We start from the raw sequence: 25,022 nt of genomic DNA, 5'->3' as shown, positions 1-25,022 counted from the left end.
TTTTGGGTATATATATAATGGAATTGGCTTGCTGCTTATATCAAGTCTAGATGGCAAAAATCCAATGGAAACTCATTATGGCAAATCTGATTTAAAAGTCATTCAAAAGATGGTTGTGATTCAAATCAAATTTCCAACCTTGTGTGTTGTCTAGCCACTGTAATCAAAATGTCATCAACTACAGAGGAAATGCAACCGGTAAACTAACCTCCAACCCAGAGCATGGGAAAACGTTTTTTAACTTTCTTTGTGTCATCTGGGAAGATTGAAAGCTCTTTGCCGCAGCTTGATATTGTGTTGGTGTGAAGAATTAGATGAGATGCCGCTTGTCTTCATGTAGCCTGCTGCTTTATTTCCACGTTGGAGAACCATAGCATCTGTTACATTATCTGAGTGTATATATTAAAGGAAGTTTTTTTTCAGGACACAGAGTGGATGGCCTGAAAAGGACAGAGAAATTAAAGGGTGACTTTGGTATTTTTCAGCCATAGAGCTATGTTTTTTGTATCTGTGACAAACTGGGACACATTTTTTTTTATTTTTTAATTATTCCAGAATCGAGTGAGCGCAGCAGCGAGACAGTGCTGAAACGCAATCCTTGCATGCAAATGCACCCCGTCACAGTACGTTTTTTGTTACTGACGGGTTCAGATTGTTATAAGTGTCTGACAACATTATAGAAAGGATCCCTGCAGAGATGCACCTTTTTTTTAAGAGTAAGATCTTTTTTAGAAACAGTCACCATATTGCTCTCCTCAAAGCCACCAGACTCCATTGACTAAAATTAAAAAAAAAACAAAACTCGGAAAATACAATTTTATGCCTGTGTTATTAAAGGCTCTGTACTCTTTTAAAAGCAGGGTATCAGATGTTAATAACAGCCGTCGCATATAAGCTATTTCCACCAATCAGTATCCTTCTGTTCAAAAACCAAAAGTAATAATGGGTGGAAGAATTTATTAATGGCTGAGATGTGAAACACCACACCCTGTCTCATAATAGTTTATTTATTATTTTTTTTATCTACAATGGCAATCGTAGTAAAAGCCCTTCTGCCACCATGTTTGTTTTTGTTGACAGTGCCACCTGAGTACCTTTTTATTTATGTAATATACACAAACAAATGAAATTATTGTGACTGAGAACAAACAGGAATACTTCTAAATGTGTAAAAAGGAAAACATTTTGATAAGAAAATGATTTTTTATTTTTTTTTGGACAAGTTTGGTTTAAATGTAAAAAGCTTAAAAGTTACTCATTTACAAAATATCTGCTGTCACCACACACACAAACACACTGTAGGCAGTGTGTTATCACACACAAACACACTTTTTTTTCTTCAAAGTGGGGTTTTGGAAAGGTTATAACATGACACTGTACCTCGCTTTGCCTGTTGGGACTGAGATCTGTAGAGTAATTGGTCTGCCTGGTGAATAATCTCTGCCTGAACTCACTGGAGATTTCTACCCTGTCAGCACCTTCAAATAAACCCATTGGCTGTTTTTAAATAGCACAGTCACATACACTCTGCTTACTATTTGCGCTGCTCACATCAAAATGTTTTGCTCTCTATTTTTAGCACTCTACTTTGTCAATAAGACATTATAGCCTTATCTCACAATACCCACATGTAAGCAGTTTTATCTGCTGGGTTGTCCAGCGCAGACTCAGGTTTCAGGTCTGGAAACAAGCAGTGTGTTCAGTGTAGTCTATCAATATGGGGTCTGGCCCCTGTGTCTAACTAAGGTTATCCAAAGGAGACCTGGATGACTGAGAAGCTTCACAGGCATCTAACTAAGGTTAGGCACTATAGCCTATGGTATATTGTGCGTTTTTAATTTTAATAATTTTTTTTTTTTTGTACAAGATGGGGATCCGTAATTAGGGCTGGGCGATATGGCCAAAAATGTTATCGCAATAAAAGATTTGATATCATTCAATATCAATAATTATTACGAAAAGGCTGAAATTAAGAAAAATCTTCTCTTTTTTTTGTCCCATTTCCTCAATAAAATAAATATTTTAATAGAAAAATTAAGTGCTAATTTGTTTATTATATTGCAATAATTATCATTATTATATTATTGCCCAGCCCTATCCATAATTCCTTTAAGACCGAAAAGTGTGTAAAATAATGTAAAAGTAATTTCCTGATTTAAACCATCATTTTGTTCATGGTATTTTGGCTTTTTATCTGCAGCATTTGCAAATATATTGTTTTGGTACTGAAATGTTTGAAATGTTATATGTATTCTGTCAGCAATACCATCTGTATATCTTTGAAATATTATTAGGTAAGTACTTGTAAGATTGTGGGGAGCGGATATCCATCTGTAACTTTTAAAAAATGAGAACTCTGAAAAGCTTGATCACTTTTTCGCCACTGATTTATTTATTTTTTTATTCCTGTTTTGTTTTTGCAGCGATCCTTACGTCAAACTATCCCTCTATGTTGCGGATGAAAACAAAGAGCTTGCCTTAGTCCAAACAAAAACCATTAAAAAGGTAGGTCCTACGGTAAGAAGTGGCTTTGGTGTGTGTATCTGTGTTTGAGTTTCAGACCTAATGAAGTCGATGTGTTTGCGGCGTATCAGATTAGCCACTCTTGCCGTGGTAATCTCCTCCCACAGCCGCACCACGCATTTACCGCACAGCCTCATAATGACTTTGTTTTGAGATCACCGGATTGTCCTGATCCCACCCAACACCACCACCACCCTTCCTTCAAATCAAGGCAATCTCATATCATCCTATGAGAGATGGAGACCACAGGAAGTCACCAGGCAGTGCTTTCCTGCTCAGTAGAGTGTAGAGGGAGACATTGGGCAAGATCTTTTCCCCAGTGACCTATTTTGGGGAGGAAATTTACTCTCAGCAGGGGGAGCTATTACTTGCTATTAGGGTAAACTCCATTCAGGAGCAATCTTAATGTCCATATAGGCTGAGACTTTTAACCAAATGTCCATATTCATTGCTCACGTTGTGGAATCCTCTGTGCCCTATGGTTCAAAATTAAATATATGTATATACAATAGATGCTTGCTATTCTGCATTACATGTTATTCACTGGCCTGGATTTGTGAAAATGCATAACATACAGGGGTGAAACTGCGATGAAGATGTTTCCAATACTTCCATGTAGCTTATTTCTTTGTCAATTTCACCTTTTCTTGGTAGTTAAGGTTAACTACATGTAGCTGCCAGCCAGCCCTCCGCTGGAGTCAGGCAGCTCAGGCCTCCATGCAGGCAGACATATGCTGACAGCGGCCGCAGTTGCTTTATTGGATATAAATAGCTGACAATGCACTGCTATGTGGAGCAGAAAAATCACAGCTCGGCTCTTCAATGGGCCCTATGTGTCTTTTAAGTGGGACACCTTTGATGGCATCTTGAAGCTAAGAGTTTGGCTTGTGGCAAGATGGCATGAAAAATGTTGACAAAGAGCCAGTCTAACATAAGTAAGTAGAAGTATCCTAAGCCCTATACTAAACATGTATATTTGACATACTATTCTGGAAATCTGACAGATTTTAGTCTGAAATTGGCTTTTTGTCAAAGGGCAGTGGGTTCATTTGCAATTCTGGTATGTCAGCAGTTGTTTTAACAGAGATGTTATTTTATCGCTGCTGTAAAATGTTGCAAAGTGTTTATTAATCAGAGTGACTTGTGAAATTAAGGCTTCATTGACAGTCTAGTGTTTAAGTCATTTCAATCACCAAAGGAATTTTAATGAGATGTGTCACGTAGTTCTCAGTCCAATAAAATATCAAATGTGTGAGGCAGAAGGAGTGAGTCTGTGCATCCACATACTGAGCTCATCCCTCCAGAAAGTGGGTGAAAATCCTCATGGCCGTTAATCTAGAGACTAACGCCAATCACTAGAACATGTTGGTAACTACAAACGTCCCTTAACAACGTAAGAGGATCATTGACGCCCAAGACTGAGCCTGATTTCTCTCTCGGGCTCTCTTCTCTCAGTCGGAGTTGGAAAGGTTTCATACATCTGTTCTGTTTTCTTTGCAAACACATGATGTCGTCCACTGTGCTTTAACACACAGTTAATGAATTATCAGTCCAACCATGTCTCTACTTTGTGTTCCAGACTCTCAATCCCAAATGGAACGAGGAATTCTTCTTCAGAGTGAGTTCATTATGTGTCAGATTCCCTTTCTTCCCACTTTTCTCCACTACGATGGTCTGTTATTGCACTTGTTTACTCTAGAGTGGTAGTGTTAGAGTTGTAAATCTTTGGGTTTGCGGTTTAATTTGAGAGCAGAGTCCCACCTCCTCCACCACTGTAATCAAACACGACAGTTTTAAACTTTAGAAGCTTAGTTACATGCGTATGATTACTCCTAACTCGTAATTTATAAAAGAATTATAGTTCTGTCCTATGTTATTACGATTACAAGATTGACTACCTTCTAGCCACAGTAGTTGTGAATTATTGTGACACAAAAGCAAGCAGGAATTTGCCTACAGTGTTGTTTCACTGTTTGTATGTACGTACATTTGCATTAGCTTTGCATGTCACATAACCACCGGATGACTGCTGTATTCTCTCCCCTGTAATTTTGTTGCCAACACAGGTGTGTCCGCAGAATCACAGGCTACTCTTTGAGGTGTTTGATGAGAACAGATTGGTAAGACTCCCATTTCGTAACCTCTCACCCTTCACTCCCTCTGTTGCTTACATTGCACATTATTTTTAATTTCAGTCTGTCATGTTTTGACAGCTTTCACCAGCAGTCGATTTATTCAGTTCCACCCACCGTGATCCTCATGCCTCTTTTGATTTATGTTGTGCAGTTTGTTTCTACTTTTAAACTATTTAGACATTGTATTGCCTTGATGACGTCTCATTCCATTTCCTTTGGCGATAATGGTCTCGGTACTACTTTTTTTTTATGGTTTAGTCAATTATGCTAATAAAAACGTTGATTTGCAACCAAATAAAATGTGATGATTTTAAAACTGATATTGCTGCATACCTGTGTTGCGTTGTTGTAAGTAATTTTCCTGGAATAGATCTGCTTTCATTTCACCACAGGGATCATCATCAGCCTTGAATGATTTGTATTGACTTAATTGCACCCCCATGTCTTTACAGTCTTCCTCTTGTGAACTCTCTGACACATTGCCAGGTTTGATATCACAGGATTTCAACTGTCAGCTCAGTCAAAAGAAATGCATTGCCGTACACATGGAAGAAAAGTGGACAGAGCTAGTTTCATTGCTCTGCTGTGGTCCACTAACAACTACTGCATTCCTCTTAAGTCAAATTTCTCAGATTTCCCACAACGGACGAGAACACTAGCTTCCTTGATTTGTGAAATGAAGCCTGTTGTAGGCCCTCAGTTGCCATGACAACTAGATTAAATTTCTGCACAATGTCGAGTTGCAGCAGTTAAAAACAGCACGAGTTGGTCTCGATAATAAATTCACTAATTCATGCTTATGTACAACCTTCACCTTGACGAACCATCTTCAGAGGAGACAGAGTGTAGTGAGGTGGTTGTTGACATAATGAAGATTCTTCTGTGGAAGAAGCAAAGGGCTTCCCTGAAAGGAGCTTAGGACTGCAGTGATATTTGTTTCTTATGACTTCTCAGTAAGGCTGGGGTCTGTATCTTGAGTTTGATCTTTGATCAAACAAATAGTGGGTGCAGCTCAATATACTGTTGATGTTCTTGGCTGGATAGGGCACATTCTGTCTGGACCTTACAGGTTCAGGGCCACTTCTTTTGTTCATGGAGGACCGATATGGGAGATCAAAGGATCTTGAGCTTGTGGAGTGTCTTTCTGTTTTCCCAATAATGTAGTAAAGTGACGATAGGGACATTTTATGATTAAATCTCCGTCTTCAGTCACATTTAATGTTTTATATTCTGATAAAATCAGTGTATACATTGGTGCCTGTTCTGTGTGCATATCCTACACGCCCCTGCAGAGGGGAATCGGTGGCTTTCAGCCCGCTACTAAAAGGGCAGCTCTAATTTTTCCCTCCGTACAGTGGGAGCTCTCTGTTGCCATATAGAAGAGAATGATACAAGAAAGCAAAGCAGAGGCAGCCTCAAGCTCTGTCCTCTCCTTATATGTCTGAGGAGGTGCTTTTCTGTCGATCTCTAGGTGCATGCCAAGGCAGCTCCTCCACCACTGGACAATATTTCTTTGAAGAGGGCTGCTTGTTCTCTTGCATCTGTTAATGGTTTATTTGTCAGAAGAGATGAAAAGTTTGACTAAGCTTTGTGCTATAGCACGTGTGATAGATTGTGGGTTACTTATGTGCACTTATAGAAATACTAATACTCTAGATACGCTAAATGTCAACTAATGTAAGTGCCTAAAACATGTAGGAGAACTATATATGAGACTGAAAATTCACAAAAGAAAGCGGTTGAATAGGCCTACAAAACATGTATTGCTTTGTTTGAAGCAGGCATGTTATGTCATTTGGCAAGCTGGGCTTACTGCCATTGGACCACACATTGGCATTTTGTTTCTTTTATACAGAACATTCTTCATAACATTTCACACACACATTTATTGACTGTGCCTAACACTGTAGGCAGTGTGTTATCACTAAGTGTAACCAGCTGCCAAGCCACGATTTATTCTTACAGTCTTTTCCTTTGGCTGTTTCTCTGCCTCCAGTCAATATCGCCTGTCTCCTTGATGCCCTCTTGTCCACAATGTAGAACTTTTCATTTTTGTGTTTTTGTCCTCTCCTCTTTTTTTCCCCTTTCCCGACGTGGCTTGGCTGTCAGCTTGTTGCAGCTTGCGTTTTGAGACCGATAAGGTGACGCACTGAGGGTTTATTTATTTATTTATTTATTTTTAAGAGGATACATTTCTAAAAGGCCAAATTATCATAGGGGTTTTATAAGTTCTGTGCAAGGAGGCAGACAGCTCACCCACTAACTCAGGCCTCATGTCAAAGTAGCATAAAACCCCCATTTACACATGCTGATTCACTGGTGAATCTCTTTGCTGTCCAACAGTATAATGAATACTCTCATGAATGTACAGTATGTTGTGAAAACGCCTCTCTCTGTTTTACCTTGTGCTGTAGCCAAATAGTGTGTATGTGCTTAAGCATCATAATTTGTGTGCCTAATTTCAGTATGACAGCTAAGTTGTATCTTAGGCGGTTTTTGGAAGCAAACAGAGTGGCCTATAAAACCACCAGACACTTAAGTGTTTGGCTGCGTATGGGAGACGGCGTAGTCTATTCCGTTTGAAGAAGACTTGGATATCTTTCTCCAGAGAGGACTGTACTGTTTGTCTAATTAAAGCTGCAGTCTGTCAGATACTCTGCTGCTGCACTTTTTTTCTGGTCCATTTTTAGCAACAGCTTCTTTATGCTTACTTTTTTGTTTCCAAGCTACAAGAATTAACAGGGCTCAACTTGTCATCGAATAGTTAGTCGAATGATTTAGCAAGCGAATTAATACTGCGACCATTGCACTTGCCTTTTGAAAATCGATATGGATGTCTTAGTTGTTTGTGTACAACTGATCTAGGTGGGATGCTCAGGCAGATCAGTAACAACAGAAAGGCTGATGTTATGGTATTTTAATGAAGAGAAAGTTTAGAGGTCATATTTACAAGTGATATTTTAAGATAAGTAAAGGGATGAAGTGGTGGGAAACGTCAAAATTAAGGACCTGGGAGTGAGGACATTGATGAGAGATTGATATTAATTGGTTGATATGGAGGCAGGGAAGTAGGCGGGGATTACAAAGGGATCATAAGAATGGAGGAAAGGATGGACAGTGGTAGAATATGTTTGGGGGCCAGTTGTCACTTGAGGGCAGCATGGGGTTGTAAGAGAAGGTGGTGGGGCCATTTGTAGTCATATGACTGACAAGCAACCCACTGTCACCTCGGAAACCAGGATTGCCGGCCGCTCTTATCCAATCATGTCAGGAATGCTAGCCGTCACTAGACTCAGGCTATTTCTGCTGTCTGTCGCTAGTGCTTGGTAGTGCTAAGAGTCTGGCATACAGGGATCCTTTTTTCCCCCTCGCCCTTCCTCTCTTTAGCCTCCACTCTGCCTTTGAGTGCGTAGTGTAAAGTTGTCAGGTTTTTTGCAGTGGCAGTCTATTTTTTTGTGCTGATTTCTTTCCTCAGTACAGTGTACTGTGGGAAGGAAAGTTGTGGAAGAGACTTGGAGAGGGTGGGGGGTGGGAGGGGGTGAGAGTGAGTGGAAGAGGGGGGGGAAAAAAGGGGGGATCAGTCATCTAGCTAGCCAAAGAAGAGAAGTGGGCGACACTAAGAGACAGAGAAGGGAGCCAGAGGAGAGAACCATACAGGCAGTCAGAGGGAACGGGAGCTGTGGGACGGGAGGTGAAAATGGCACAACGTCTGCGTTTGTACTTTGGCTCAGGCCGCAGTAACACAGCCCCGGAGATACTGGAAGGAGACTCTGAGGAGCAGCAGGGAGACGATGATGTGGTCACGGCGCTCTGCATGCGGCCGCCTCCGGTATCGAGGCCTTCTCAGGAGCAAGTAGCGCAGCATGTCCCATCAAGAGCTATTGGTTCGCTGCCGGAGCCTTTGCTTAAGCGCAGCTCCTCCATGTTCATACCCCAGCTCACTGCCTACGCTGAACCGCGACCCACCAAGAGCTCCTCCATGCACATATCCCTCCAGCGCACCAAAGAATCAAGTAATGGAGATTCCTGTGGTCATGCTGATGATGTCCCGCCACCCTGTTATAGTCCTCCAGGACCTGCACCTGCCTATACTGAATCACCGATTGGAGAAGACGTTCCCCGACAGCCGCCTCCTCCGTACTACAGTCCAGATTCTTTAAATTCGCAAACTTTCCTGACAGAGCCCAACCTGCCCAAACGCAGGGTCTTTAGTATTGGTTCCAATGGCCATACTGTGTATAGCAGAGGCCAACCTGGTATCGGGGTTGGTGGTATTTGTATCCGGAGGAACTATCCTAACGGTTCTGACATCCAGCATTTCAGAATCCTCCCATATGGTGGTACCAGCTGGTCTGTCCAGCAACCAAGCACCGACCAGTGCTCTGTTGTTAATGGCGGAACACAGAGACTAGTGTTTCAGCTCCAGCAAAATCAGAACCCGGAGAGCCAAGGCGGGCAACAAGGTGCTGCATCCCAGGAAGAATGCACAGATGTTGGCTTTGCCAGCTCAAGAGGTAGCCCTATGGTGCGTTACCCCAGAGTTCGCCTGGGGAGAAGCTCATCTCATCAGAGGCTGTTGATGGAGAATCAACACCAGGAAAGTGGTGGAGATAGTCAAGCTATAGAGGAGAACCAAACGGACATGGAGACGCAAAGAATGGAAGCAGTAAACAGATCTAATGGTTGTACTTTCAAAATCAGTGGGGATCCTTCCAGAAGGCAGCCTCATTTCAAGATATATTTTACCCCAGGCGGAGGTGGAGATCAGGATGTGAGCCATGGCAATGATTCAATGCGAAATAAACCCAAGGTAAAGATTATAGGAAAGCCTTAGTACGACTGTTGGCCTGTGTATAAAATGTTTTTAGTAAGAGATGTTGGAAAAGTATTTTATAATGACATTTGACAATGAGACTTTCAGGGTTTTAGTTTTAATGATGACAAACTTAACTTGAGAATGAATTGTAAAAAGTTATAGCAAATAGTGGATGGGTCATCTCGCTCATATGACATTTAGTTGAACACATGATATCTTGTGCCTAGTGTAGCCAGAAGAAGTGGAGGCATTAAGTAGAGCTTAACAAATAAGAATTCAGGGTGAAAAGTATGCTAACTAAATGATGCAAACTTTGTGGGATTCCTTAAATATTTCACATCTAATTTGTGGATTTGCTAGTGTTTCACTCACTGAATTGAGCCCAGATGAGGAGAGATCCGTATGGTGCAGGAAGAGGGTGGTGACATTCTGGGAAGTGAAAAGCACCGTCATGGTTGCTGAGCTAAATCACACACACTGGCTTTCTTTCACTTCACAACCACAGGTATTTGAAATTGTTAACACACTGGCCAATTCAGTCATGAAATGAAAACAGGATAATTTCTCCCCATGCACTTGTTGCCTTCTGTTTTACAGAAATGTGACACTTCAGTTTGGTAATACCCTTAACTGTAGCCAGTGCTCTTGGCTTGGCTGTTTCTATCTTTAGTCTGCTTCGAGCGTAGTTGTTGATTTTGAGAGCGGCCAGGCGGAATGTCTTCTTTGGCCCTAGGCTGGTATGGATCTGTATCCCTGCAGCTGCTCCGTGAGTGATTAAGAACTAAGACGTCGTTATGGCCCCAATGACAATCGAGAAGTTTAACAAGCTGTCAGTAGCTGTAGTTACCTGAAAGCCTGAAGTCTTTTGATAGTGCTGTGTGTCACGTATAGCTCAAGCTTTGGAAGCAATATAGATCTAAAGGTTGCACTTTACACACTAAACAGTGTGCCATATTACCTAATTTGTCACAAGATGCTTCATAAATCAGTTTAGATATTGGATTTGACATTAGCACTATGTTCTGTACCCCATTTTTCTTCCATTTTAAATGCAGATAATAAACTTAAGCTTCAAGTTGAAGCTCTAAATAACAGTACTATATAGTAGATATTTAAATAATGGGGCTGTCATTGACTGTGTAAGGATTACTCCCATTAGTTTCTTAACACAAACTTAGATGTTGTGCATGTTTCCCACTTTTTCAATGTTGTCAGATAGAAGTCTTTTTTTTTTTTTTTTCTGCTTTTCCAGCTTGTTAATCATCTGACTCTCGTAATTTTCTTGCCAGCCCTCCCGATTATTTAATTATTTGCCAAACTAAGGAGATGAGAGAAATTTTCTTGTTATGTAATATTTCAAGAGGATGGTGCTCTGACAGGCTTTTATAACATAAATAACATTTTTGATAAAACAGTTCCTCTACGGCTAGATAACAAAGGATATCTGCACTATGCTAAAAATGACTAAACTTGAACCCAAATGTTATAAATCCAAGATGGTGTAAGATCTCTGGTTTTTGTCATTATGTCATTAGATGGTGTGATACTACAGTGTGTTTGGTTGACTAGTATTGGCAAATACATCTACAATCTTAGTTTTGAAAGCACATACTTGAATGCGTTTTACACACCACCTCCTTTCCATTTTTTAAGACACGCGGGGCTGTGTTACCAGAGGGCATCCGGTTTCTCATGCAACTAGGAAATCCTCAGTTAGACCATAATGACAGGTCTTCCCCAACTGGTAGCCTGAAGTTGGAGTGCCCCGTTTTAAAGCCCTGCATGGGATACTATGAGTGTGTGTGGGGTTTTTGTGTGTGTGTGTGTGTGTGTGTGTGTGTGTGTGTGTGTCTTTGTGTGTGTGCCAGCTAGACTATCTGCAGACAGCTATGCCACCGTACCCCCCAGTTGCCATTCACAAAGAGCTCATGCAGGCCAGTGGGTTTGCTATATTTACCTGAGACAGGATTGTGGATAGATGGGGGCTCTCTCTTTTTATTTTGGTCCGGTAGCATGTGAGAGGGATTCATTTTGCTATTGTTGTGAAGGGCTTTTCTCTGTCAGCTCTGATCTCTCAGTTGGATCACATTGTAATTCAGTTGTGTCAGCAAGGAGACTGTTGAGTAGGTGAGACAACCTTTTCACACTTCAGTGCCAGCCTGGACTCATTCCAGGTTGCTCTACTTCTTCATGTAGCTTCAAGGCAGTGCAGTACAACAGTTACAGTTAGCTACTGTCTTATGCCGGTTTCACACACAACGCAAATTGTCTCATTGCGTTTTTATATGGCCTACTGCAATTTTCAAATTGCTGGAGGCATAATATTTGTTAAAAGTCATATGTGTGTCAAAATACCATTTTAAATTGTGTGCTGCAGAGATGTCCTGGCCTACACATCATATTCGAGAGACTTTAGAAAACATCATTCCCATTTGGGATACTAAAATGACTGAACTGTACTGAACAAAACTATCTGCATACAGTTAATATTGTAAGAAGTTAAGTGTTTTGTGATTTGGGTGAACTGATCTTTGTCCCTCGTCCTTCTCTTGGTCATTAGTGGCACCCTCCCTCTCTGAGTGTAACCTGGCCCTGTGAGGCAGCTGCAGGCTCAACTGTGACCCTTTGATGACTCTGCAATTATATCCCCGTACATTCACATACCCACAGCTTAAAAGGCTTGTTATTGTTAGGGGCAGAAAAAACAGCCGTGTGTCAAAGGAGTACATGTGTCCCATGGGATACTGCTGTTGCCATTGAGCTACAGTGCCACTATTTTGTTAAAGGCTCAAGCATGGTAGCAAATGAGATTTTGGGGGTGAAGATTAAATGCTCGTAGTGACTCACGTGCTGAAAGTCTTGGCTGGCTTTGCGACATTAATTCTAAACTTTACTTTTAAAGCCCTTTTACAGAACAAATTAACTTATTGACATTAAGTGTTTCACAAATTCACATCGTGGGTTACAGATCAACACATGGGAAAGAGTGTAATATGATACTGTCTTACTCATGCTATGGTCCAGGTTGCTTTTGTTGCTCTCTCCTAGCTCAGATAAAGCTTATGATTCACTGTTTTGACTTACCTGGGAGTTAATCAGGCAGTAAAACAATTGTCTACTTGGTTTGGGAAATGAAAGCAGATACTGATGGCTTTTCCAAGAAGAAATTGTTTAGAAGTGTGTTTGAGTATAGGGGGGTGTGTGTGTGTGTGTGTGTGTGTGTGTGTGTGTGTGTGTGTTCTCAAAGGTGTTTGTTTACGTGCCTGTGCGGTAATAACTCAGCGTTTTTATGTGACTCATTTGTAACCTTTCACCATTGAATTCCAGGTCTGTTAACTGTGGTGGGAACCCAGAGCACTCACTGCGAGCAACACTGCGAGCAACACTGCTTTTACTTTGTTCCCTCTGATGGTCAAACTAAACCAACGCGATTGCTGTAGACCATGACCTCATTTTAGTGTGAAAAACCAGCACTTGGCCAGCATAGTTGTATGAAATGACTAACCGTGCAGGTTTGGGTTAGCGTTATGAGATTTGAGGAAGCAATAAGGACTAAAGAAGTGATTTTAAGCCTTTTAATTTCACACACACACACCTTTTCTTCACTTTTTCTTCAACAAGGATCACAAACATCAAAAAATTTCAATGTCAGATCAAGTAGATTTACAGGGTTCCCCCACTTAAAGTTCAATTGGAAATAGTTTCTATAACTACACTGAATTTTTATGACTTCACTACTTTTGTGCAGCAGTGAAGACAACTTTACAGATACCACAATGTGGAAAATGTATTTTCAGCTTTTGTACATTAAAGCTTGAAGAATGGATACACAATCTTGTGTGCAGCACGCTGACTGCCAGGTTGTTCTTTTATTGCGAGGTAGTCTTCACATTACAATGGTTGGTTAATGTTTTTATTGTTGACCTCTTGGCATCCCATTAAGACTCTCACAACCCAGCGGTGGATCAATACTCAAAAATGAGAAACACAGGACTAACGGAAGAATATTGCTTTTTTTTTTTTTTGTTCCAACTCAGCCTTTCCTGTCAAACCAGTGTCTTCAAATAAACATAATTGTTAGTTGATGCCTGTTGTCTAAATCAGTTGTGTCCCACACACAGGCTTCTTCCAAGAATGGCCTTTTCCATCTGACACAGGTAATCACTACTCAGGGGGCTGCTGCTGTGCAGCCCGATCAACCGTACAGTCTTCCCCTTTTCCTCTCAGTCTGCATTAATTACGAAAAAAGGATGGACAAATCTGCGGGCCTCTTAAATCTGAAACACAAACCTTCCCTGGCTCTCCCCTGTTGTCACCTCTATCCTTCTCTCCCTCTGTCTAGCTGACTTGGCTTTAATCTGGTGGCAGTGGATGTTATTTTTCCTTGCTGGGTTAACGGGTCCTTCTCCTATTAAATTATATACAAAAGGCCCGTCCATAAATAAAACCCTAGACTGAGCCTTCTGCATGGACACTTGTGGAAATCTGCGCTGATTAGCTGAGAAGATAAAAGCATTGTTGCCCAATAAGCCACAACAAACTAGAGCAAATATTGTAGGATAACTTCAGCAACATAGTAATAGATATTCTGTCAACATAATTGCACCCTACTGTTTTGCAGCCATATGAGATTTTTCAGATTCACTACATGTGTTCATAAAAAGGCGGTAGGTTATTTCTGGATGGGACTGTCTGAAATGAAAGTCTTTTGTCTCTTTCACTCTGTCTATGACAAACAAGCACAAAATGCTGCTGAACCTTCTGGTGCATTAGGTAATTCACCTCAACATTGTGTTTTTTTTCCCCTTTCTTCCCCTGCTGGAAATTTCAGTGTTCCCTCACACTCAAAAAGCTGTTAGTACTAAAATTAAGCTGCTGAAGGTGACCTTCTTGGTTTCTTTCCTAGACCAGAGATGATTTCCTGGGACAAGTTGATGTTCCTCTCAGTCACTTGCCGGTGAGTAATTTGTGTGTGTGTGTGTGTGTGTGTGTGTGTGTGTGTGTGTGTGTTGCCAAACTGACTGTTACAACACTGTTTTGAAAACTCAGCTGTTTCTTATCTTCAATTTTGCTCTGCCTGATTAACCTCTGTGAAGGTCAGGCAAACAGTGTGTTTGTGTGTGCCTGTCTTTGAGTGTGAGAAAGTGCTAGCCACACAAGTAGTGTGTTTTTGTGATTAAACAGCGCACTCCTTGTTAAAAATAGAAAGAGGGTTGTCTAGAATGTAAACAGAGGTGACTGTCTTGAGGGCAGGCGCTACCCTCAGAACCAATGGAAAAAGCTACACTTGTCAAATTCACACACACTCACATGTACTCGCTTAGAAACTAGATTCCTTAGAGATAACAGCGTTTGAAAACAATAAAATGCAGAACTAGTGTGTGTTGCTTGGGAGTTACAGTTTAGGTTTGTTGTAAGAGAACAGGACCTAGAAGTCAATCAAATATAGCTACAAATTAATCTAAAGCAGCAGTTGAGAGCTGTCAGACTAGTTGTGTCTAAGATGTGAATCCAAAAAGCATATCACGCAGTGAAATGTGTTGGGGCTAATTATTAATGTCCTATTTGGCTCCCATAGGTCCAGGGAATTAGCAGCAGATAAAAGCTACAGCTGAGTCATTTTGGGAGATGAAGTCAGTGGACAGGACAGAGAACACTTGGTCTTGATGCAGTTAATGATGAAAATCAAATTGTAGCCATTAAACAAATTGGCTGAGCATGAATAAGCCACTGCAGGTCTTGGAAAGCTGGTGTTTTGATTTGATTCATTAGTTTAATGCATGACTACATGAAGGTCTTAATCATGGTTACTGGACATTACTTTAGTCATCACCTTGTTTTCCTATACTAGCTTCTCCTAGACACTCCTCTTTTCCTTTTTCATTAATCAGCCATTCTGACTCATCTGAAGCAATCTGGTAACTACATTTGACTTGTGGAAGCCTGAGATTCAAACAGTTATTTAGCATTATTATGCATTATTTACAAAAAAATGATATAACATCTTAATGTCTAAGATGTTAAGTACATTTTGATCCCAGCAGCTTCATCACATTTTAAATGATTAATTATTAGTATTTACAAAACTTGCATTCAAGATTGTACTTTTGACATGGAGATTCAGTGGTATGTTACTGAGGATCATGTGTTGAACAGCCTGTGTGGACTGGTTTGGCTCAGTCAGAGAGTAGTGGGAGGTTGCTATGAATTACGAAAGACCTTTTTGCTGTTCGATATGTAACAGGAGAAGCTCACTGTTGCATAATGATCCTGGCATGGCTGTGCATAGAGGGTTCCAGCCATGGTGTAAACCAATGACTCTAATATTTTGATACTCTCTAACGTGTATTTGCTTGTGTCCAATTGATTACTGTCAACAAATGCCTCCCCTGAATTTGCAGACAGAGGACCCTGCCATGGAGCGTCCCTACACATTTAAAGACTTCCTCTTGCGGCCCAGAAGGTCAGTTTCAACTGGATGAGATTTTGGATAACACTTAACACTAAGTTAAATTGTGTCTGGTTTGCCCCCACTAGCAAGTGGAATAGACACTGACAGATTATTAAACTCTCAGTGACTTTAATCATGGTTTGTAGACGGGTGTCATAACTCCAGAAAGCAGTAAGCTCATGTGATGGTCAGTTAAACACTGAAGGTGAAAGACCATCTGGTGCCAGTGGGCAGTTTGGAAACTCCCATGCATTTCTAAGCTTTAGCCTACTAGGGGCTCTGAGGGTGCAGGCCTCCTGGTTGTTTTCAAGTGGGTCCGTTTTTGCTGATGTTATCCTTCTAGTCACAAGTCCAGGGTGAAGGGTTACCTGCGTCTGAAGATGGCCTATCTGCCCAAACAAGGAGGACAAGAGGAGGAGGCTGGAGAGATGAGGGAAGAGGCTGAGGTAAGGTCTTGGCCACTATTGTTTAGTGAGTTTGTTTAAACTGCCGACTTAGCATTACGTATGGCCTCCTTTTTAACTGTCTGGTTCATAATAACCTGAAGCCAAACCAGTTTCTAGTTTTATTCCTTCCTTCCTTCCTTTGACACAAAGAAACCACACTTTTAAGCTTAAAGATGAAAGTGAGTTTCCCAGTTTGGACCAATAGAAATATGAGAGTGTTTTTTTGCTAAGAGTGAGAAGAGAAAGGATAGCTCTTCTTTTTATTATTTTTTCTAAGAATTTGGGCAGCTTCTTCCTGCCAGAATCTGGTGAAAGTATTTTCTCGGTCAGGGTATGGAAAAACCATTTACGATACTGCCTGTTAGTTGGAGAAATAGGAGCTTCTCCTCTTTTACTTTACTAGTGTTCTTGCATGTGTATGTAATTGTGAATTTCTTGTGGTGTGCTACAGCGGTGCTATACATTTTCAGACAGCGAAGGTGACACAGATAAGGTGACATTTAACAGCTGAAGCACAAAAAACTTCAATTCCATTCTGCCAACCTGCCTTTACTGCATGCTTTTACTGTGAAATATCCCTCATTTTCACACTCTAGATTCTCTTTTTTTACACTGACCTCAATATTAAATGTATTACACCAGATGATTTTTTTTCGTAGTTACTTCTCTGCCAACACAAAAGTACACAGATTTACATTTTCTTAAATGAACCCATGAGCAGGTTTAAAATGACAGAGATTTCATATTCAGTAGTGATATTGATGCACATCAACTCAGTCTTGCATCCTGTAGTTGAAGATATCCCACCCAGCTTGCAACTTGACAGACAAAAATAAACACCAGTAAATGTTAACAAAAACCTTTCAAACCACAACACAGCACTCTGAAAAGAAGTTCTAACCAACCACTAGTGAATCCAACATCTTTAATGTATTTTCAGGCATGAATCAGAATCAGAAATACTTAATTGATCCCCGAGGGGAAAGTCTGTGTCACAGTTGCTCAAAGGCAAAAGGAATATAAATAAGATGGTGGTATATACAGAAGTATATAAATATCAGAGTAAACATATAAAATAAAGAAAAATATAAATGAGTGTGGATATGTACAGTATTTATATAGTTAAAGGAATTGTTATGGTAGAAACTGTCTCTGCATTGTCTGGGAATCCCCTCTTAAAGTGGACCAGTTTTCTGAAGTTTGTGCATGTCTTTAACCTGAGCTAGCAGTACTCGTACTACCTTATGTCAAAAAATCAGACCTTTCTCTTTCAGGGATGGGATGAGTCTGCGGACTCAGGCTCCCAGCGGCCACAGCAGCTTCAGCCCCCATTGCCCCCAGGCTGGGAGGAGAAGGTGGACAACCTGGGACGCACTTACTATGTCAACCACAACAACCGCTCCACACAGTGGAAACGGCCCTCCAACATGTACGCCCTATTTCTCTCCTCGTGTTTTCAGGTTTAAAATATATTTGAGATAGATAGATAGTATTATTGAGATAAATGAGAAAATCTTTTGTCAAAGTTCAGCACAATGCTAAGCTAAGCTAATCTCCCTCTGGCACTAGCCTCATATTTAGCAGACAGATATGAGTGTTGTATCAGTCTTGGCAGGAAAGTGAATAAGCCTATTGTGGAACAGTTACTTGACACAAAAATGTAAAATAATGAGTGGTAGACTAAGGCAAAAATTGGCTAAAGTAATAGTTTTTCAACCAAGAATTTTACTGTAGTACTACCTTATCTATTCATTTTGTGACTTACTAACTCTGTCTTTTGAATGAAATCACTTCTTCTCCTTCAGGGATGTGATTTCAGAGACGGAGAGTGATAATCAACAGCGGCAGATCAATCAGGAAGCGCACCGTGTTTTCCGTTCGAGACGGCACATCAGTGAAGACCTAGAGAACGAGCACCTGGAGCCCAGGGACCTGGACAATGTGAGATACATATATATACAGCTTACACATGCGGAGCCACAGCTGACTAAACTGATAAGGTCACTAAAGTGTTTTGATTGTTTCACGGCCATGTCTCCTTGTTTCGCATGTAGTCTTGGGAGCTCATCACAGAAGAGGAGCCTAACGACAGCATGGCCCAGTCTCTGCCTGGCCCCTCCTCTATCTTGACACCACAACACCTGCCGACTCCCGTCACCCAGGAGTTCTCTGAAGATTTAAATCTGAGGCTGCCACTCACTGCCGATACCAACGGCGAAGTGCCGGGGCCCAGCTCTGCTCTGGTGAGACCCGAACACTGCAACTTTCAGTGGTCAAAACCCGACTCACTCCACTTTTAATTAATCAATGGGTAAATGTAGGCAGTCAAATTGCTCTCCAGGCGGGTCTTTTTGTGTCAGACATTAGAGTGACAGTCGATGCTAGCAATAAAGTTTTTTCTTTTACTTTTATTTAACAGGGCCAGCTGTCAAACAGACTTCGATCCTCAAGTATGACGGATGGTGTCAGTGATCAGGCCCAGGCTCCCCCTCTTATGGTACATATTTCTGAACGCCCACATTTTCCTCCATCCTGCTCTCTTTCTTCTTTGACTTCCTCCCTTTCCTTGTTACGTTACTTACAGCATAGTGAACGTCCTCTTCTTTGTTCTCTGAATGCTGTTAGCAGGCAGGCATTGTTGTGTCATTTACCTCCTCTTTGTTGGCATGTCTCAGTGCTGTGGGTGTACCACACATCAAATCACCTTCTTTGCTCCTCCTTGCATTTGAAATTTCCACTTGTTTTGCTAGGCAGGTGTCGCTTCCTCCTCACTTCTCCTTCCTGCTCTCTATGCTTCTTCAATTTTACCGTTCGCTTCTGTCTTCATGTCTCTGTAGGATTACCACACCTCTTTATCTCCCTTCCTCTCCCACTGCTACTTTGTACTCTTTGTGATTCACTTGCAGCTGTGTTTGATGTATTGGAGAACAGGTTGGCTTTACATCTGTGTGCCAACAGAATGACCATTCCAGTAGAGACCATTGGCAAATAAGATTAAGGACAGCGCCGCATCAGATCAGACGTTCCCCTGAGAGTCCTGAGTCACAGCATCAGTGGAGATTCGGCTCAACAAACTGGTCACAAGATCTGAGTCAGATGTTTGTCACATAGCTGAGTCACAGCACTGAGCTTGGCTTTGTCAAGCCAAGGAAAAGTACAGGTGCTGATGTCAGCCTTTCCCCTGAATGACAAGTCTCTAATAAGTGGACAACAGTAGGCTCATTAAGAAGCCATCAGAGGAAACCATATGTTTGAGCAGTTTCCTATCACTGAGTTACTGCGAGGACCTAGGGAAGGTTAATTAGAGTCACACAATTCTTAATGATATTAAATATCTATGGAGGTGGATGGGTGCTGTTTGTACTGACCAATGCAGAAATTGCCTCTGGGATAAAGGTAGCCTTCACTTGAGATCAGAATTTAGCACTATTCTCTACTTTTACTTATTGTCTCAAATCCCATAAAAGAACCACAACAAACAATTTGTTAGTCCTCTCTAATCACTCAGTACTTTCTCGACATCACTACCCCCTTGATGGTGCTCTATCTGAAGATGACATTTTTAAAAAGAAAAGGCCCATTAATTTCCTAAAACAGCGGAGCACTGTAGTTGTTAATCAAACATGGTAATGATTGGACATGTCAGCCAGTGTAACAGTGTGGCTCATTGATTTGTTTTTAATAGTTTTTGGGAAACGATGAAGGCCTACGGCCTAAGCTACAGTATATCAGGCTTTTGTCACACAGAAAGTTCTGTTAGTAGAATCAATTAATTGTTGGTTTTGGTCTTTTAATGGAATTTGTTGACAATAATAAAAATATAGAATATCATCACATATCCTTTAATAGGAGGTTGTGGGATGACATCAAAATGGCCAAATACAGCACTGAGTGTATGTGTTAATGAAACGCATAAATATCTGCTTTTGTAATGGTTTTGACTTTCCAAATAGCCATTGACATCATTGTTTACTTTCGTTATAAGGTTCTTTCCTGTTATAGGGTTGGTAGTGATGCAACCGTTCAAATCAGGCAGCTGACTGTCTTTCAGGTTATATTGTTTAGAATGAGCAGAATAACATCCAGTCCACATCCTTGCAAGGCACTGCCAGCTGAACTGCACTGATATTGTCATCTTACTTGTGGCATGTTTTTTGGATTGCTTGGATGAAACTACAATTTCTGTTTTTTTCTTTTTCTGCATTTGATCATGTTCTTCCAGTTCATGTCTGATTCAAACTCATTTTGTGAACTTTCTTTGAGCTTCAGCACAGTAATTCACTTCTTCTGCTCTAACAATTTCAGGACACAGAAGTGTTTTCTCTGACTGGTGTTACTGTAGCTTTAACATGATTTTCTGTTTGGGCTGAGATTTAAGATGCTGCACTGGCTAGGGATTAAATTAACAATTCAAGGAAAAGATTCTGTGTCTTCCCTCCAACATGGGATGCAAGCCTGATAACTTCTGCAGCTCAGAGTGTTTCTTTGTCTGTTGATTTACTTGACTCAACAGCCCACTGCTAAACGTTTTCTTAACCTACATTTTGTGTAATCATGTCAACCAATCACAACTTCAGTTAGATTCCAAATTAAATGTGCTCCTTCCTGCTACTTGTCAACTCACAGCTCGTATGCTTGAAATCACTTTTTTTTCTATATTCACAAGAATCACCTCCCTTTCTGTCACTGCTCGCGTCTGTTGAGAATTAATTCCCCCCTTTGTCCGTACAGTTTGTCCTCAATCAACCTGCACAACTGCACAAATGCCCTCCCTTGCCCCTTTACTTCTACCCTGGCAATGAAAACATAACACATATTATGAACTAAAGATCGTCTTCCCCTGTTGTCTATCACCAGCGGGGTTCCCAGACCAGAAGAACCAGAGCTCAAACTGTCTCAGGTGGTGAGGAGCCTATGGTAATATCTCAGTTTATATACAGTTTAAACCATATATTAGTTCCCAGACACCACATAGGAATTTTGTCTCCCCGCTAGTTTTGTGAATCTCTTTGGTAAAAGCCTACACTGGGTAGAAAGCCACATGAGGACTTTCAGTCATTTATACAATGTTCTCGAAGCCATCCATGGCTGGTAGGTAAGTATATTAGTTATATCAGTTAAGTTATGTACGTGAGTAATTTTAATAGTTATAACTTATGTTATATAATAAGTCAGCGTTGACTTTGGTTCCATTGGGGACATGAACAGCGGTCTCCTGGGTGGAAGTCATGCGTTTGTTGACCCATCCGTCCACCCCAACCTCGTCATTACATGGACTTTGTCGCTCTTTTTTGCTACGTCACCTGACATGTTTTTTCTATGACATTCGTGCCTAAAATAACACTCTAACACGCACTAAAGGGCGTTGTGGCAAGTCGGCATGTGAAATAACTTAAGACATTGCCGTGTTACTCATGCGCCATTTGGTGATACCAGGCCTGGCAGATATTTTTTGGCCTTGATCAGTGTCTTTTAATATTGGATATCTGACCTGCTGTTTTGATTTACTTGAATGTTGATAAACTATTAATCTGGCACATTAATATAAGAGCTGTGGACGACTTAATTTTACACACCTTATTTTTCACAAGGTACTTGATCCAAATACTGGAGGTCCTGGTTCAAATATATCAAGTTTATAAGCTTAAGTTATTGATATCACGTGAATGAAAGTTTAACTAGAGAAGGCGACTTTGATCCTTAGGATCACCTCAGGACATGTCTGGCGTCCTATGTTCGAGGATGTTAACAGTCTTTTCTAAAACATCCCTACAGTTAATGTGATTGTTTGGTTGGCTATTTCAGTGATCTTTATGCCACAAATGGTTAATAGTTCACTCAGCAAAGTAGTAATGATACACTACTTTTCCGCATGCGATGTTTGTCCTGTTCTGTGTTTCATTGTGTTGTGTGTGAAGGTCAAAGGTCAAATGCAGTCACCTACTTTCCCATTAGAGTTCTTTTGTCGTATGTTGTTCCTAAACTGTTTCTGTCACTGTGCTGTGCAGCTGAGATGGGAACCGATTTTAAAGTTTTTGTGTTCTTCTTGATAGATGTTGACAAAGAAAAGGCTTGTGGTATGTTGGAATAACTCTAAATGTGCCTTTTATTCAAAACAGCAGAATTCATCCACTTACCCTAACGTGTGCCCTGACTCCGTGCAGAATCATTTAAAATTATTAAAAGATTCCCCCCCACATGTCCCTCCGTATGTCAGCATGTACTGATGAGTTGTTTTTGCTTTGCTCTCTCTCTACACTTGGCCAGTCTCCCACATCGACTGCTTACGCCTTGACCACCCCTGGCCTGCCCCCTGGATGGGAGGAGAGGAAGGACGGCAAGGGAAGAACTTATTACGTCAACCATAACAGCCGCACCACTACTTGGACTAGGCCAATTGTGCAGGTACAGCAGGTCTGAAGGCTGGCTGGCAGACTCTATGCATGGGACTGGACCTTACCTCTGCCCCTGTCAGGGCCTAGGCCTGTGTGTCGGACCTCTTCCTCTATTCCCGCTGTGTTTCTCCTCTGTGTAGCCATAAAGAATGATGGAAAGAGACACAGCTTTGCAACCACAAAGTCTCTTTTTCTGTCTTTCTCTCTGTCCGGTTTCCTCTTCTGTCCAACATTTATTGTATGTCTTCCTTCTCTTGTCTAGCATTTTGTTTTGTACTCTGGATGAAGTGCAACTCTGTATTGGTCACACTTTTCTAAACCCTCTCATGGAACTGCAACCACCACTTTTACCTCCCTTTTCCCATTTCTACCCAGTTTTTCCACTTGTCTTCTCCCTGTCTTTTCTGTCTGCAAATAAGGCAGCTCCACATAGTCTGAGCTCAGGGAGAGACCGCTACATGGGACTGGGTGTATCTTTAACGCTCATGTCTCTTCTCTTGGAAATCCACCATTTCTGCTTTTATCAGAACACAGCCGTTTATATATTATACGTGTCCGTCTGTTGTCTTTCGTCACTTTCTTCTTTTCTCTGATTCTCATCTGTTTTTCTTAGTACTCAAAAGGAGAGGACACTGCCAAATGATTTCAAACAGTTTCATGGCATTGCTTTCTCTTTGGTACATAGTTATGGCCTATTTTAAATGTGGGTTTACCCATTGTAGCAGCCATTTGGGTTAGGGTTATGAGTAACACTCATTTTCATTTTTCCAGTATATTATGTTACTGACCCCAAGCCTTTGTCCCTGTTTTCTAGTTGGCTGCATAGTCTTAATCATTAATAATTATGTTTTAATGGACATAAATGATGATCTTCTTGGGCCTTTAGGAACCATGCTTTTGACATTTTAGGTGGCAGACAAGCATCTGTGACAGCATGGCTTATGATGAGAACAAGTTTTTTTTTTTGTTGTTGTTGTTGTGTTTTTTTTTTTTTTTTTTTGGGTTTCGCACAGCAAACACTTATTTCAACCACACTTAATCTCAAAAGTGCTATTTTCACTGACAGCTGACTGAAGACGGAGCCAGCACCTCAGCAGCAACAGGAGGCGCCTCGGCCCTGGCACCCGCACCTACCCCCTCCTCCTCCTCCAATGCTTCCAACAACCACCTCCATGAGCCCCAAGTCCGACGACCTCGTAGCCTCAGCTCCCCTACCGTCACCCTTTCCACACCCTTGGAGGTGAGAATTAGCCACCTGTACCGTTCCCGCTCCGCCACACCTATATCCTTTTCCTCTGTTCACTCCTTAAGGACTACTTATTTCTGTCTCGTCTTCTCTCCACTCTTCCACGCTTTCTTGTCATGGAGGTCTTCATTGTATCCCCATTTTCATCCCTTGATGAAGACGAACAAATCATGATCCTCACACATCTACATCAGCCAGCCAGTCTTCAATTTTCTTCTTTATTACACCATTCTAACGTTATCTGTCCTTCTTCTAGGTTAACTGTTTTTCTCTCTTTTCACCCTTGCCAGCACTATGGAAATCAGTCATCAGTCTTCTTTTCATCTCTTTTATTGAGAATGATTTTCTTTTTTCACGTTGCTCTTATTTATTTATTTATTTATTTTTTCCTCCATCTTCATCCAAGACTGAGCTGATGACCGAGCGCCAAAACAGCTCTGTGATTAGTCACACCAAATTGTCCGGAGCTTTACTCCGGCTTTGTTTTTTCCACAGTGGTGAATTTGTGAACTATATGCACTCTTGGTACATTCAGCATTTCATTCTGCAGCACTGCGTGTTTTAAAGCAATAACAGAATGAAGCTGGCACTGTAAATCCAAGAAGGTAGATGTTAAGTTACTGCAAGATGAATAAATTATTTGAATGAATCACAAATGATTGTTGTAATTTGCCAAAGCAAACCTGGAGATGTCCAAATCAATGATATTGATCTTGGAAATTAAGTATTATTAAATCCAGAGGCCATTTTACTAACACAAAGGCAACTATAAAAGCATATTAAAATGCTACCGTTACATCTCATGGGTAGCATTTGAATGGCAACCTTTGTGATTACCTTTTGAAGGATTTAAGTTTTTTTTTTCATCTTTTATTGTCTCCATAGTGGCTACACAATGTGTTTTTTAATCCATTGACACATACACTTTCACTCTCAACACTTACAATGGCTGGGATATCAGACAGTAGACGATGCAGTGTCTGATTCTTCAACAACAACAACAAAAAAAA

The 25,022-nt window shown here is 41.0% G+C and overlaps 1 protein-coding gene across 3 annotated transcripts in view; it reads left to right on the top strand.

Moving 5' to 3' along the window:
* nedd4l (NEDD4 like E3 ubiquitin protein ligase) overlaps nt 1–25,022 on the top strand; it is a 48,393-nt gene that overhangs the window by 7,905 nt on the left and 15,466 nt on the right. The window contains exons 3-16 of one of the 3 annotated variants that reach the window (XM_046066562.1): nt 2,424–2,505; nt 4,103–4,141; nt 4,590–4,643; nt 13,596–13,631; nt 14,381–14,431; nt 15,876–15,937; nt 16,269–16,371; nt 17,646–17,800; nt 18,177–18,312; nt 18,426–18,614; nt 18,791–18,868; nt 21,229–21,288; nt 22,639–22,776; nt 23,833–24,006. In XM_046066562.1, coding sequence (XP_045922518.1) covers nt 2,424–2,505; nt 4,103–4,141; nt 4,590–4,643; nt 13,596–13,631; nt 14,381–14,431; nt 15,876–15,937; nt 16,269–16,371; nt 17,646–17,800; nt 18,177–18,312; nt 18,426–18,614; nt 18,791–18,868; nt 21,229–21,288; nt 22,639–22,776; nt 23,833–24,006 — 1,357 coding nt within the window. The remainder of the gene's footprint in view (nt 1–2,423; nt 2,506–4,102; nt 4,142–4,589; nt 4,644–13,595; nt 13,632–14,380; nt 14,432–15,875; nt 15,938–16,268; nt 16,372–17,645; nt 17,801–18,176; nt 18,313–18,425; nt 18,615–18,790; nt 18,869–21,228; nt 21,289–22,638; nt 22,777–23,832; nt 24,007–25,022) is intronic. The other 2 variants (XM_046066563.1, XM_046066564.1) reach the window with 2 other exon arrangements.

This window comes from Micropterus dolomieu, linkage group LG13 (genome assembly GCF_021292245.1).
Source record: "Micropterus dolomieu isolate WLL.071019.BEF.003 ecotype Adirondacks linkage group LG13, ASM2129224v1, whole genome shotgun sequence".
Lineage (NCBI taxonomy): Eukaryota > Metazoa > Chordata > Actinopteri > Centrarchiformes > Centrarchidae > Micropterus > Micropterus dolomieu.
Note: the sequence above shows the minus strand (reverse complement) of the source record. Positions and strands in the feature narration are given on the sequence as shown.